The sequence below is a fragment of the Coturnix japonica genome, chromosome 3 (assembly GCF_054131305.1).
Source record: "Coturnix japonica strain WE chromosome 3, WE-NBRP24, whole genome shotgun sequence".
In the NCBI taxonomy this organism is placed as follows: domain Eukaryota; kingdom Metazoa; phylum Chordata; class Aves; order Galliformes; family Phasianidae; genus Coturnix; species Coturnix japonica.
Genome location: NC_140665.1, coordinates 7,456,860 through 7,471,134, shown reverse-complemented (window position 1 = coordinate 7,471,134; position 14,275 = coordinate 7,456,860). Strand labels below are relative to the sequence as shown.

The 14,275-nt window shown below is 46.7% G+C and overlaps 1 protein-coding gene across 7 annotated transcripts; it reads left to right on the top strand.

The window, feature by feature from the left end:
* The first annotated feature begins 3 nt into the window (after positions 1 to 3).
* On the top strand, positions 4 to 13,938 carry LOC107310737 (two pore channel protein 2-like). 7 transcript variants are annotated; one of them, XR_014944366.1, is made up of 20 exons: positions 4 to 92; positions 233 to 315; positions 1,960 to 2,074; positions 2,612 to 2,740; positions 2,978 to 3,094; positions 4,168 to 4,286; positions 4,487 to 4,588; positions 5,624 to 5,750; positions 6,755 to 6,956; positions 7,547 to 7,691; positions 9,443 to 9,628; positions 10,036 to 10,100; positions 10,382 to 10,469; positions 10,757 to 10,826; positions 11,398 to 11,617; positions 11,715 to 11,805; positions 12,132 to 12,245; positions 12,608 to 12,726; positions 12,973 to 13,064; positions 13,415 to 13,938. XR_014944366.1 is itself a non-coding variant. In XM_085542553.1 (20 exons), exons 1-20 carry the CDS (start codon positions 72 to 74, stop codon positions 13,502 to 13,504), a joined length of 2,358 nt encoding a protein of 785 aa, XP_085398679.1. In that variant the 5' UTR covers positions 4 to 71; the 3' UTR covers positions 13,505 to 13,929. The 7 variants fall into 7 exon arrangements, 4 of the variants coding, with proteins under 4 accessions (XP_085398679.1, XP_015712131.1, XP_015712132.1 ...); XM_085542553.1 differs by having other exon boundaries at positions 12,608 to 12,730; positions 12,951 to 13,101; positions 13,415 to 13,929; XM_015856645.3 differs by lacking the exon at positions 12,973 to 13,064.
* The last annotated feature ends 337 nt before the right edge of the window (positions 13,939 to 14,275 follow it).

Below are 14,275 nucleotides of genomic sequence, written 5' to 3'. Positions count from 1 at the left end.
CCCGTTTCCGCCGGCGGGGCGGGCCCGTTAAATGCCGCGGGGTCGGCGGGAGGTGAAGCGTTTCCCCGGCCATGGCTGAGGCTGCTTCGCAGGTAGAGCCCTCGCCTCGGGCTGGGAGGTGGCACGGGGTGTAGGGCGGCGTGTGCTCCATCCCCGCCTGCGGGGCAGGGATATCGCCCTCTGCCCCCCCCTCCCCAGGCACCCCCTGACCTGTGTTTCTTCCCCTCCCCAGGAGCTCCTGCTGGCTGCAGCGTTTGTCTCTGATGCTCAATACAACAGAAATATCCCTTTTAAGACTTCCCCCGAGGCTGTCAGGTAAGGGGGCTGCAGGGCTCCGCTCCCCCAGGCAGCCTGGGAGGGGGCTGCGGTGGGTTCCTTCTCCTAGCGAGTAGTGGGGCAGAGGCACGGCTGCACTGAGCGGTGCTGGGGGTTGAGAGAGCTGCAGGTGTTGCAGAGCCGTGGGGATGTGGCACTGAGGGGTATGGTCGGGTTGGGCTTAATGATCTCAAAGGACTTACTCCCCAGGAGGGGAGTAAACTCTTAGAAAGGGCTGATAATAGCAGGACACGGGGAAATGGTTTTAAGTTAAAAGAGGGAAGATTTAGGTTGGATGTTAGGGGGAAGTTCTTCACTAGGAGAGTGGTTAGGCCCTGGAACAGGCTGCCCAGGGAGGTTGTGGATGCCCCGTCCTTGGAGGTGTTCAGGGCCAGGTTGGACGGGGCCCTGGGCAACCTGATGTAGTAAAGGTGTATGTTTGGTGGCCCTGCCAGGCAGGGGGGTTGGAACTACATGATCCTTGAGGTCCCTTCCAACCCGGGTCATTCTGTGATTCTGTGACTTCTCCAATCTCAGTAGTTCTCTATTAGGGGGAGCCGGCCTGTGTCTGCTGAGCTGAATAGCACTCGTGAGGCTAAGTGGCCTTCTTGGGTGGGATTGTAAAGGGCTGAATTGAAGCCAGGATGTGTGTATTAGATACAACTCATTGCATCTTGTGGGAAGACAAATTAAACCTTTTCTTTCTTTTCTTTTTCTGGAGGTAAAAACCAAAATGAAGCTGTAGTGCTGACAGAGATTAATGAGTATGGACAGCTCAGTGCTTGCCTGCATGGAAGGAAGTGCTGGAGTGTGACTGCGTGGGGTGTGAGTTACAGGGTTCTGGTAGCCAGGTAGAACAGCTCTGTGCCAGCTGGGTTGGTAATGGGGGTAACAGCCCACGTGCACCAACACTTCAGCTAATCCTACGAGCTTGTGGTGACTCTGCTCAGGTGCTTTTTAGCAAGGACAGTGGCTGCTAGAAGCAAGCAGTCACTAACAGCTTGTTAATGGGCAGTCAGGTAGATGAAATTCCCAAAACCAAAGCTGTTTTGCCTGTAATATTGACGCTCCCAATTAGCTGCTGGTACAACATCAGTCCCACTTTTAATTCTCTTAGCTTAGCTATTGGAGCTTCAGCGGTTTTGTACCACACAAGTGTGTTTGCTGAGTAGTTGGACAGTTTTTACGTGGTGGTGTCTTAGTGCTGTTGTTAAGGACAGCGTTGTCATCCACTTTATCACCTGCCTTGTACCTTTGTCAGGAGTGATGGCTGGGCAGGTGAGGTGATTACCTGGCAATGCAGGCAGCCTACCAATTAGCAGAGAAACCTGGTGCTCTCTGTGTGGATGTGCTCCAAAAGGAGCCACTATTGCAGCCTCCTGTGGACGACAGAGCTGGATGTGTTCATGATTAATATCAGCAGTCATCAGAGGCTTTGCTAGAGGGGACAGGATACTTCTTGACTTGTGTGTGTACATAGAAAAGCTTACTCTGACAGAAACTTTTGCACGCTTCCCTTTTCTATCTGTGTTGATGCACCCTTCTTCCTTTACTGTTTGGGAAGTGTGTGCTGTTTTTCCAGGACACCATATGGGTATGTTTGCTGAACCCCTTATTTATGATGCCTCTGCCTTCTCTCTACAGGCTTTATTATCTCTATAACCACTGGTTTATGCGAACGGCCACCTACTTCTTCATCTTTCTCAACCTCTCCCTTGCAGTGTTTGAAGAACCTGCTGTGTATCCACTCCCTTTCCTGGTGAGTTTTCAGGCAGTGCAGAAGTGATAATGCAACTACTATTGTGTTACTCAATGGTTCATGCTTTAGACACCTTATCAAAGTGTAAAGAGGTGGTTGTTGCTGATCTTCCTGTTCATACTTCCCATATGCTGGAATGGGGACAAAAATGGGCATAGAAACTAGATAGGGTCCCATGGACATCCATCCACAGTGGCTGATTTGACTGGGCTGTGTCACAGTGCTCCCTTCCATATCTTCAGCCTTTATTTTTTTCTGTACCAATGCTTGTGATTGATGTACTCCTTAAATCCTAACCAAATACAAAGTTGCAGGCTCTAACCTGCACTCAACAGGGAATTCCACAAAAGGAAGCCTACAACTATTGCCAATGCATGAGCATATGGAACAGCCAGCAGCAAAACTCACTGGCGAGACTTTTATATGGGCCCTATTTATTTTGTCTTGCCTCTACCTCAGCCTGAGAATCCTTATCTGTATGAAGAAGACTAGAGTTGCTTTTGTTAGTCCTGACATGAGTCCCTTGTCTGCCTGCAGGCCACTTCCTCAGTGGAGGTGTTGTGCCTTCTGGTGTTCTTTGGCCGATTGATGCACTTTGCCAAAATCACCCGTCGCAATGTGTTTTGGAAGGATACCAAGAACATCTGCATCATGGTCGCAATCCTGGTGAGTTGGGAGTCACAAGGGCTGAGCTGGGCTATGTGGAGGCAGCTTTTTGTTCCTGCTGTGTCCTTTCTGGGGTCTGCTGTACGAGGGCCATGGCCAAAGCAATTGGTGCATCAGCCTGTTCTCACAAACCTGGTGTATTTGTATCTGTCTGGTCTAGATGGTGAAGGTAACTGGATTGGCTCATACATGGTTCCAAACTTGTTTCTGTGGATTTTGATCCTCTTTCTTCTACAGCTGTCTCTGACTGATTTGGCCATATACGGGGCCCTCAGGATATACAACATAAAGAGTGTTCGATGGTCGAGAATAGTGAGGCCCATCTTCCTGGTCAACTTTGCAGAGAGCCGCCAGGTAAGGAAGGGATCTAATGGGAGGAATTCCTGCATCTGGACAGCGTGCTGCTTTCTGAGAACTGAGGGAATGGAGCAGAATGTAGAACAGCAACGTTCAGATTCCTTTAAGTGAATTTCTGAGATGACCTGGAGCAAGACTTTGAGATGGAGAACAGGGTACATTCACAGGGATGCTGCTTGAGCATAGTGCAGAGTACTGCAAAGCATCTTATGCCTGTGGACTGGGTTGCTGCTGTCCACAGCCCTGAGCATGCTTGAGACTGAAACCAGGGCGTCGTGCCATACACAGTGCTGTCCTGTCATCTTTGCTAAAGACTGACACTGCATAGAAAAAAGAATAATGTTTTCCACAAGCTCAGCCTATAGGCTGTGATTCCTTCAGTGTGTATGGAGGACCAATCTCTGTTTGCAAGCAGTTAGTTGCTGGTCTCAGAAGTAGTAAATGCAAACATGTACAAGGAGACTGTTTCTCCTAGAGATTGGGGCCAAGTTACTTATTTCTGGAAGTCTCCTAGGCAAACAAGCACAAATGTTACACAGCTCTCCAAACTGAGCTTGTGGTCCAGATGGATGGTTTGGACTCTGCTCCCTACTGTCACTGGGAGATCTTTGCCCTGCTACCTGAGACTATTCTGTCCTCATTTGCAAACAAACTGTTGTGCTGTGGAGGCCTGCAGGAGGGAGCAGGTGAACTCTTAAGTTTGGAGCATGTTTAGTGCCCTGGAGTGACAGACTTGTGTCTCTGACCAGTCTTTTAGAGCAAGAGCACCTCAGTGGTGCCACAGGGCTGTCTGTTCCTTGTCTGAGTTCATGATGCAATGTAAACTGGGAGGATGAAGAGGAAAGCCCTGGTACTCTTGCACTGAGTAGCAGGGCAATCCTTTTGTTTATCCTAGGTAAACTCATCTAAGAGTAGAAAGAGCTCATGCAGTCAGAATCCTTCCTGTCAGGCAGCAGACAAGGCCTTGTGTCCCATTGTGATTGCTTGACCCTATGCAGGTGTTCTGTCCTGATAGGAGGGTGATAAGAAAAATGGGAACTGCTTCTAAACACTTCCTTTGTCCCTGACAGATTCGAAGAGCCTTCCGCAGCATCCGCAATACGCTGCCAGAGATCACCTACGTCTTCTTGCTCTTCATGTTCAGCCTTCTCATGTTTTCCCTCATGGCCCTGAAGCTGTTTGGTGAAAGGTGTGGAAACATTTTAGGTTTTGGGTTTGTTTTTTTTTAATGCTGTTCAGAGCATGTTGGGATGAATAGCTGTCATCCCTCTTTAGCAGAAGGGATCTGGCAACTCCAGATTTCTACTAAATACAAAGTGCTGATACCTGTAGTTGCTGGAGTGGGATGTGGTCTCTGTGCTTAACACCGGGTTGTTGCCTTCTTTCTAGGAACCTCCAGACAGCAGAAGGCCTGCCGTATTTTAGAGACTACCTAGAAATTGTGTTTGACCTCTATGTGTTGGTGACAACTGCAAACAGCCCGGATGTTATGTATGTATGCTGAGCTTGCAGTCCTTGTGTTGTGAATGCTGCTGTCCGGCTCCTAGTGGTGGGGAAAAATAACTCTGTGATATGAAGTTGTGATTAGTATCTGTGGTAGATTACATCACTTACTAGGCCCATTTGGGGAATATTGGAGGGGGGGAGGTGGGGAACAGGGTAGAATCTTCTAATACTACCTACCCATGAAATGAACTGTGCTTGTTCTGCTGCTGTGTTTTTTCTCAGCTTCCTATCCTTCTGGCATGAGAAGTATCTCAATTGAACAGTTAAATGTGAGCACTCACACCCAGCTGTCTGAGCATTGCCTTTTGTGGAAAGTAAAGCTTTCCAAAAGACCCATCAGCCAAGTAAGGCATCAGTCTAAGAGATAGATCCCCTAGCTCATTGATTAGAACCTTTTCATAAAGAGCAATAGTGTGCTCTAGTGATTGGATGTCTCTTCTCTCGTGATGTTAGTGGCAATGTGTATGCAGGCTGTCATAACTTGCACTGCTGTGTTAAACTTATGAGAGGCTTGGACTTCTGAGCCTCACTTGTTTTGAGGTGTTACCATTTCATTGGGAAAGATGGGATTGAGGGTTGAGTGGGACTCTCATTAGTGTGCTGAAGATGTTATGGGGAATAGAACTGGAGTGTTATGGGGACCCCAGTTATTTCAGTGGTGAAATACAAATTGTTCCCCTAGGGAACTGAAGCAGAAGTGCAGTGAGGGACCCTGAAGCCAATAACTCACCAGTATGACTGAGACCCCAGCTCAAGACTCTGTATGTCTAAACTTAGACATGCTGACAGAAGTTTAATGCATGTCTTCTTTTCTGCATCATGTCAGTGAGGGACCAGTTAAACACAGGATTCAAACTTGGAATTAACCTTTTGTAACTCAACTAATAGACAGAGGTTTCTCCTTTCTAATTCCTCCAGGGAGAGTCTTACTTTATTATCCAAAACATTCCGCAATTCATCAGGAAGATGGTTTGGTTTTATTTCCCTGTCTGCTCAGCAAGTAATGTCTCTTTCTTCTAGGATGCCAGCATTTGACTTCAGCTCATGGTACGCCCTGTTCTTCATTGCCTTTGTCATCGTCAACACTTATATCTTCATGTCACTCTTCCTGGCTGTTGTGTATAACAACTACAAAAAGCATCTGAAGGTAATAAGTGGAGGGGTGAGCTGTGATCAGCAACTACCTGCTGTTCTGTGTAACATTGCATGGGGGCATCTGGCCTTCCCTTGGGAGGCTTCTGCAAGATGTGGAGAAGGTGAACAGCTTCTCCTGAATAAACATACAGCTTCCAGCCTATTCTGGTTCTCTGCAAATAAAAAGCACAGGTCTGCTTTTCATATAATGGAGATTACTGCTAATTGTAAGTGTATGAAAATGAAATACTCTATCGTGGTGTGTTTGAAGCAGGTGGGAGGTGCATGTCTGTGAGAGGATTAGTTCTAGCAAAGAAAATCACTGCTTCCATGCAGTCTGTTTTCAGTTGGCTGTAAGTGCACAGCATGTGTTTGCTGCCACTGCATGGACTCTTAGGGCAAGGGAAATGTGGAGGAAGGTTGAAGTAAATCTGAACTGTTGCTTCTTCTGCACCAGCTGAATAGGTGCAGTTTGGATAGGTGTGATCAAAGGATGAGAGCTGGAAATTCCTCAGTTCCCCATGAGGGGGTTGATCCTCCTACCCATTAAGCAGTCTGCTAGGTTTTTCACCAGGCTACAGTCTCCCAAGGTTATGAGCTTCTTTAGTCTGCTTGTAATCTCATACAGAGAAAGATCTACACTCCTGATGCCATCAGTATTCCCTTATAGATGGCAAAGTGTGTATGGATGTATCCTCTTTCTTTCTGTGACGAGCAGGCATGCAGATCCTGTGATGGTTGGGAGATATTGCCTCATCTCCTTCCTGTTTGATACTATCCTTTGTCTTCCCTTCCGCTGTTTTCAATGCACCTCCCAACAGTAAGCAACCCAGTGATCCCTCCAGAGGCCCATGGTTGCCCATTAAATGGCATTTCTCATCACCCCATTGATTTTTGCTGTACATCATATCTAGTATTACTCCAAGCTTGTTCTTACTACTTTGTGCTGGGGAAATAAGACAAACAAAGTAAGGGGAAGTGTGACCGAAGCTGTCTGAATCTTCTCGTTCTTCTTAGAATGAAATCCGTACACTTGCTTACATGAAGCGCCGCAAGATGATAGAGGCCTTCAACCTTCTGAAGGAAGAGGAGGGAACGCTGTCTGTGGTTAGAGAAGCCCAGTGGAAGCAGCTTGTCAAGCTGGTGGCTCCTGATATCAGCAGCTCCCACAGAGAGTTGCTGTTACGCATCTCAGATGATGAGCAGAAGGGTTTCATAGGTGAGCAGTGGGGCCCACTGTGCTCAGGGGCTGGGGAGGAGCTTGGTTCCAGACCTGTGCTGCTGGGACTTGTGGTATGTAATGGATTGTGAGGGACCTACTTCCCTCTCCAGATTATTCAAGTCCTGGAGGGCTGTTCTTTGTGCCTGTGCTGGGGGCAGTCCTTCATGGCCATTTGTCAGCAGGCCAAGTTCCCTAAGAAGGGTTCTTCCTCTTCTCAGCACAGGGCAAACATGACTTCCCTTGTTAGCAGATTCCTCCAAATAATGTAGCATATACTCTTTTAGAGCCACTTGCTTTATGTTGTCTGGAGACAGGATACTGGGAGAGATGGGCTGGTCTTGTCAATGCTAGATCACTGGAGATTTGTCTTGTTTTTTTGGCCATGCTTTGAGCCAGTCTGTCAGGAAGGGGATGCAGGAGCTGCATTGAATTTTACCTGTTTTGTGGTGGGTACCTCTTTGGATTTGTGCTTTGCTGGCTGCAGAGGTATCAAGTCCAGGTTGCTGCAACTCATATGCATGTAGGTTTGCCAGACAGGGCTGTTTTTAAATGACAGTGGACTGATCAGTGCTCTCTCCCTTCTGCAGACAAGAAGTCCTTTGTACAGCTGGCAGATCTGCTCAACATCCAGGTGATTACCCTGAAAATACGCAGCCATCCACTGGGGCAGTGGATGCCTCGTATATACAAATCAGCAGCGAGTCAGTTCCTGCGCAGCGTGGTTAGGCACAGGTAAGTCTGTATTGGTGGAACAAGCAGCTCCTAACATGTAAAGCACTGTAGAGCAGTAGTGTTGTAAGTAAATGCTCTTTTGGGTGTCATAATGAAAGTTGCAGGCTCTATTCAGGAAAACTGGGGGTTCTGCATTTGAAAATGCTTTGTGAATTAACTGCTCTTAGCCTACTTTTGCTGGGTGTGGAGAAAGTAGACATGGATGTTAGTGGCTCTGTGTCTCTTCCAATCCCTTATGTTCTTAAATAAGTGCTGAGTGTAGATAGCTTTCCCTGAAGGCAGGGAGTGCTTTATGGCCTGCTTAAGACCAGACTAGAGGCTTTAATGGAAGGTGACTAGACTGGATGTGGCTCTGGGCAGCCTGGTCTGGTGGTTGGTGACCCTGCACACAGCAGGGGGGTTGAAAATAGATGATCGTTGTGGTCTTTTTCAACCTAGGCCATTCTATGATTTTATGGAAGTGATGATCTTAAGTCAGCAGTAAAATCTGCACTGTGTTGTTTCATCAGCTTTTATTAAATCGGTGCTGTGAGCTGCTAGTGCTCTGCTTCACATCCGAGTCTTCCCAGAAATGCAGAAGTTATGGAGGTTGGGAGGGACTTCTAGAGATCGTCAGCTTTAACTCCCTGCTCCAAGCAGGGTCAGATGGAATAGGTTACTCAGGGTTGTGTCCAGCTGAGTTTTGAATATTTGCAAGGAAAGACTCCACCATCTCTGTGCGACCTGTTCCAGTGTTTAAAACTGAGGATGGTCATAAAGAAGGGGAAAGAAGCTTTCTTGTTTAAATGGAATTTCCTGTATTTCTACTTGTGCCTATTGCCTTTTGTGCTTTCACTGGATACCACTGGGAAGAGTCTGGCTCCATCTTCTCTACGCCCTCCCATTAGGTATTTATACAAATTAAGACTCCCCCCTGCCCACCAACCTTTCTTCCCTTCAGGCTGAACATCACCAGGTCTCTCAGTGCTGTGTGTCAGGCTACTCTGTTCTTTAAGCATTTTTTCGTGCCCCCTTTGCTGCACTAGCTCCATTAGGTTCCAGTCTTTCATGCTGGGAAACCCAGATCCTTCCATAGCACTTCAAAGGAGGCCTTCAGCATTCGTGACCTCTTCACAGCTCTCCTACTAAGGTAGCCCAGGATGCTGTTGGTCAGCTTTGCCAGCAGGGTGCATTGCTGGCTCACATTCTGCTTGTCGACCAAGACACCCCTCTCTCCATATACAGCCGGCTAGGTGCACTGCGGAGCTGCTTTTCAGCTGGTCCATCCTGTCTGCCCAGCTGCCTTCCTCCCCTTCTTCCCCAGCAGCAGGACTTTGCATTTCCATTTGAACATGATGAGACTTCTCTCCATCCACTTTCCCAGCATATTCAGTTCCATCTAATTGTTGCGTACCCATCTCCTCCCAGTTTTATTTATGGACTTCTGTTTCACATGACCAGTTCTGCTGCTTGATAAATGCTGCTTGACTTTGTAGAAGTCAATTGTAATGAATTTCTGAGAGCTTAATACTGAAAGTAGTGGCAGTGGTGTACCAGGAAGGCTGTGTTCTGTGCTAGACTTAAAGAGTAAATCTCAACTCCACGGTAACTTCCCAACACTCAGCTTTTGCAAGAGCTGATGGGTAGTTACCTAAATTATAATATCAGAGGGAGCAGGCACAGAACTCCTGAAGTAACTGATTTTATTGTACCTTGTTGAGAATGGTGAGCTGACTGGTTTTGTTGTTGTTTTGTTTTCTCTCTGCTTGCAGGGGATTTGTTTGGACTTATGATGTGATCATCCTAATAAACGCAATCTTCATTGCTCTGGATGAGGAAAGCCCTTATATTTCTTATGCAGAGTGGGTCTTCCTTGCTTTATATATAGTTGAGATACTTCTGAAACTATACACGTACGAACCAAGGGCATTCTTTGGCAAAAATCAGTTCTGGAACTGGTGAGTGTGCATTAATGTGAGATCTTTGTGTTCTGTCTGTCAAGAAATGGAAGTCTGAGGAAATAGGTTTCCAGAGACAACTCGTGTTCTGTGATGCAGTTAAAATGAGTTTATGTATGAGAGGACAATGTACTCTTTCCTGTCTAACAGACTGCTGTTCTCTGCCCCTCTGCCAGCTCCAGTCAGCTGTGACTGCAGTGTATGAAAATAGTGGCTGGGCAGGGGGAAGTATTTTGCTAAACAAAGCTTTCCCATGTCCCTCTGTTGCAAGTAATTCTGAGATGAAGCAGGGCTGTCTGCTGTACAGAAGTAGTGACCCTTCTTCCTCTCGTGTATGTCATGTGGGAGCTTAAGTGCCCATTTTGTGTTGCCCACAAATCTAACAGCACTGCCTTCCCTCATGCTAGGTTTGATACCCTCATCATCTTTGCTGCCTTGACTGCAACGATACTCAATACCACCCTGAAATCGAGTAAGTGCAGCTTGAGCAGCCTGCATGCATCTGGGAGACTTGGTGGTTTTGAGTTGTCTTTTGCCATCATCTTGATCTTGGGAGGCTTTTTGGCAGGATAATGGAGTTCCTGTAGGGTTTCTAAGAACCAAGTGTGTTATGTTGTTTTTCCCCCTCACTAATTCCCTTTTGTGGTGTTTAAGTGTTTAACAAGGACATAACTCTTACAGATGTAAGAACGTGCTTTATATTGATACTGACCTGCCTGTTTTTCAGAAGACAAATCTTTTTTCTCTTCTCAGCCACGAAGTATAACAGTCAGCAGATCCTGGACATTGTCTTCATATTACGGGTCCTCAGGCTAATAAGGATTGTTGACAGTATTCAAAGGTGATGAACAGAATGGGGTAGGGATATGTTTGCGGGGCAAGCTGGATCAGGCTGGCAGAAATGGTGCTATAAGCTGCTCTGTAGGGGTTGCTTTAGATTAATCATGGCAATTGAAGAAAACATCCCAAGGCCTTGTCTCAACTTGCCTGGGATGAAGCCAGCTGTTGCAACCTCTCTGCAGTGATAAATAAGGATACATGGGGAGCTGGATGGGATGTAATCAGTAAGCATGAGCTTTAAAAAAAGAGCCTCCCCATAGTAGTGTTATCATAAATCGTTTGCTGTAGGTTCCGAGTCATCATGAACACGCTGATAAACATCGTGCCGACCATGCTGACGTTTGGAGGGCTGACTCTGGTAAGAAAACCTGGTATCTCTGCTCACAGCACTCAGTTTAGCAGGGATGCATTATAAGTCTCACATCTGGTTTTCAAGGGGATAAACACAAATGTTTGGGAGTTGGGCCACTGAAACTCAGTGTACACTTGGTTCTTAGTCATTGCACATCTTCACATGTACAGAAGGGTTGGGTTAATTGCTAGTCGTCAGGTCAGAAATTGCCAGGGCATCGTGTCCTCCGTGGGGCAGCAAAGGTGTTCTGTGCAGTCTAGTCCTTGAGTAGTACTATAAGGAATAAAACTATGGTTTGGGCGAGAAGCTGAATGAGTACACTTATTTTGTAAAATCCCTTTTTAAGAATAGGTTTTCCTCTTAGGATATGAGAATGCTTTTTTTCTGTGTATTTGGTCTGCAGTTCTGGGCAGGAATAAGTCAAGTAGTTGCTTTTGAGGGGGCTTAATCTCTTAAGACTATGCTACTCTTATGCAAACTGTTGAATCAGTAAAAACTGAAAAGCTGCTGGAGTTTTTAGACCTGCCATGGGGCTTTCTGCTCAGTGGAGAGCCTGTAATGATGTTTCTCTTCCCAGGTTGTGTACTGTATATTTGCTATAATTGGTATGGAGTTATTCCATGGGAAAATCCAGTTCTTCCCTGCAAACTCAAATGCTCCTTATGCCATGGAATGTGGAAACCAGGCTCTCAAGGATTCTTTGTTTGCCCGTGGAAAATACTGCAAGAACAACTTCAACAACTTTGCATCTTCCTTCATTGTTCTGATGGAGCTCACTGTAGTCAATCAGTGGCACGATATCCTTTGTTTGTAGTTTTATCTGGTCCCTCCCTTAGCACTACTGTAGAGTAAGATCTTCTCCTTTAGCGGTTTTGTCCTTAATTCCCTTTATACTCTTTGCCAATGGATTTGCCAGTGTGACTGCTCAGCCTGCGAAGCTTTATTTCATTGCTTTCCACATTGTGATGGTTATAATTATTGTCAAGTAAGTTTTTGGGTTTTCTCTTATCCTTAGTGGAGTGAAGAGGGGCTCTGACCCTTGCCAGGGTGGTGTTATGATACTGAGATCGTGTATAGTGTGCTGCTCTGACATGCATCCTACCCCTCTCTCTTTTGAAGAGCCTCTTGCATCTGTTTTTAACTCTGAGTGGTGTTCTGCCTTAGAGCACATCATCTCCAGCAGACATTGCCATAAGCCCTCAGTACCTAGAGCTGGGCTATGAGCCTGTCTAATCAGAGTAGTTGATGTCTGAAGCTGGAGGGTTTCCAGTAAGGAAAAGCTGCTGTGATTCTACTTCTCATTTCTTTCAGCATCTTTGTGTCATTCATCTTGGAAGCTTTCTTTGTGGAGTACTCCCTAGAGAAGAGTGAAGTGGAGACAGCCATTGAGCAGAAAATCCAGGAGCTGGGAATGGGAGTTCAAGAGTAAGCAAGCCCCCTCAAACAGTAGTGGTGTGTGTGGTTGGCTTGGGTCTGGAGATGCTTCCTTCTCTGAGTGTGAACTGCGGCTCCTCTTCCTTGTCACAAAGATCTTGCTAATCTGTTAGACCTTAAAGGTCTTGGTCTAGGGCTGGCAGTAGAAAGTAAATCACTTTCCCCTTGGAGATGGGAGCACAGTGAACTGTCTGCCTCACTGAGCTTTTCTGGCTTTAGACTGTCATCCAGGGGCAGGAGAGGTGCTGGAGACCAACAGTGTAACCATGATGCTTCTCTGGTCCAAGGGAGTGCATTGCTGGTGTGTTTTCATGTGGGCCCCTGTAGGATAACTTCTGATATTTCTTGTGCAGGGACACACTCCAGGATGAACAACTCCTCGATAACATGGAGAGTGCTGACAATGACCTTGAGGGGGAAGGTGGAACAAAGGCACAGCCTAAAGGGCTGGTGTTCAAAATTGCCTCCAAACGTAAGTGTTGCCCTACGGGTTCTTTCAGAGGTGTGGTGACTGCTACCATTATGTCTTATGTTTTTATTTAGAAGGCCAAGGCTCTGAACTGTCCCTGTTAGTTGCTGTCTCTGAGGAAGTTCCCAAGCACTTCTGCTTTCTTTGAGCCATGAAAACAGCTAAAACTTGGCTAGAGTTGCATTGAGAACTGCGGACTCTGCTGTTTCCTTCTAATTCTGGAGCAGCTTTTCCTTCTTTCTCTTACAGTGTGTGCTTGTCTTCAGTAGCCAGTCTGTGGAAACACTGCCTTGGTGGCTGGGGTCTTGCTATTGCCAAGAAGCCTGTCTTCTCTCCTTCCTGTATGTGCTCCGAACTCCTCCTGGCTTAGATTGTGGGGTGACTATCCAGTGCTTACCTCTAGTTCAGTGCCTGCTTTATCTTCCACTAGATTTCTTGCTGTACTTCTAACCCATGCTGTCTGGGATCACAAATCAGTTGAAGGACACATGGGAATAGGTGTATCTGAATCTGTAAAATAGGAGTCTGTTCTTTACAAGGGCTCAAAGTGTTGAAAGGCAGATGGGGCATTTTTCTTGCCTCTGTAGTGTGAAACGGCAGGAGCAGCCTTTGAGTAAGAGCTCTATTAAGGTGCTTATGTTGGGGAAAACAGACATGAATGCTTACAGTGATTCTCTTTTGCCACTTCCAGGGTACAGGACAGTTGACGCTCTGCTTCAGCGTATGTTTGAGGCAGAGATACCTCTTGAGGATGAAGGCCCTTCTTTTGAAGAGATCTTAAACATGTCCCCTGGTGATCTTACTTCTGAAAGAGCTGTGTAACTTGGGGCAAAAACAGTGGTCGACAAGGAGGAGCTAATCCTCAGCTGCACAGGCCTCCAGCACATTTTCTGGCTGCCTGCCTTCAGTCACTGTGGTGAGGTGCATCGTGGATGAGATTAAACAGTTGAAAGGGCAGCTGATGTGGGAAATGGCGTTGTCATGTAGAGGAGCTTTATCTCATGTAAAGTCTCAATATAAACGTGGAAACTGGAAGTGCTATCACAGGAGAGCAGATGGAGGGTTTGTGTATCCGGCTGTGTAAGCCAAGTGCAGTATTCAATATGTTATGAAGCACCTATTCCTTATAACTGGAATCTTGTATTACAGCACTTTTATATGCATCTATGGAGCAAAGTAAGCTGCATTAAACAGTTCTTGTTAGTACACAGTTAATTATTAACATTGTTATTGTTTAATGGGGGGAGGTGGCTGGGTTCGCCATGTCCCTCAACACAACATCCAGTCGTTCCTTGCACACCGCCATGGTCGGTGACTCCACCACCTCCCTGTGCAGTCCATTCCAGTGCCTGAACACCCTTTGGGAAGTAATACTTCCTAACGTCCAGCCTGAATCTCCCTGCTGCAGCCTGCAGCCATTCCCTCTGCTCCTATCACTGATGACAAGTGAGAAGAGGCCGAGCCCCAGCTCCCCACAACCTCCCCTCAGGAACTGACTGACAGCACTGAGGGAGCGCTGAGGTGCCGGCGGGGGGCGGGGCTTAGCGGCTGC

Coding starts and splice junctions, on each gene's coding strand:
- LOC107310737 (XM_085542553.1), top strand. CDS start 72: ATGGCTGAGGCTGCTTCGCAG. Junction 93..232: donor TGGCTGAGGCTGCTTCGCAG/GTAGAGCCCTCG, acceptor TCCCCTCCCCAG/GAGCTCCTGCTGGCTGCAGC. Junction 11,806..12,131: donor ATGGTTATAATTATTGTCAA/GTAAGTTTTTGG, acceptor CATTTCTTTCAG/CATCTTTGTGTCATTCATCT.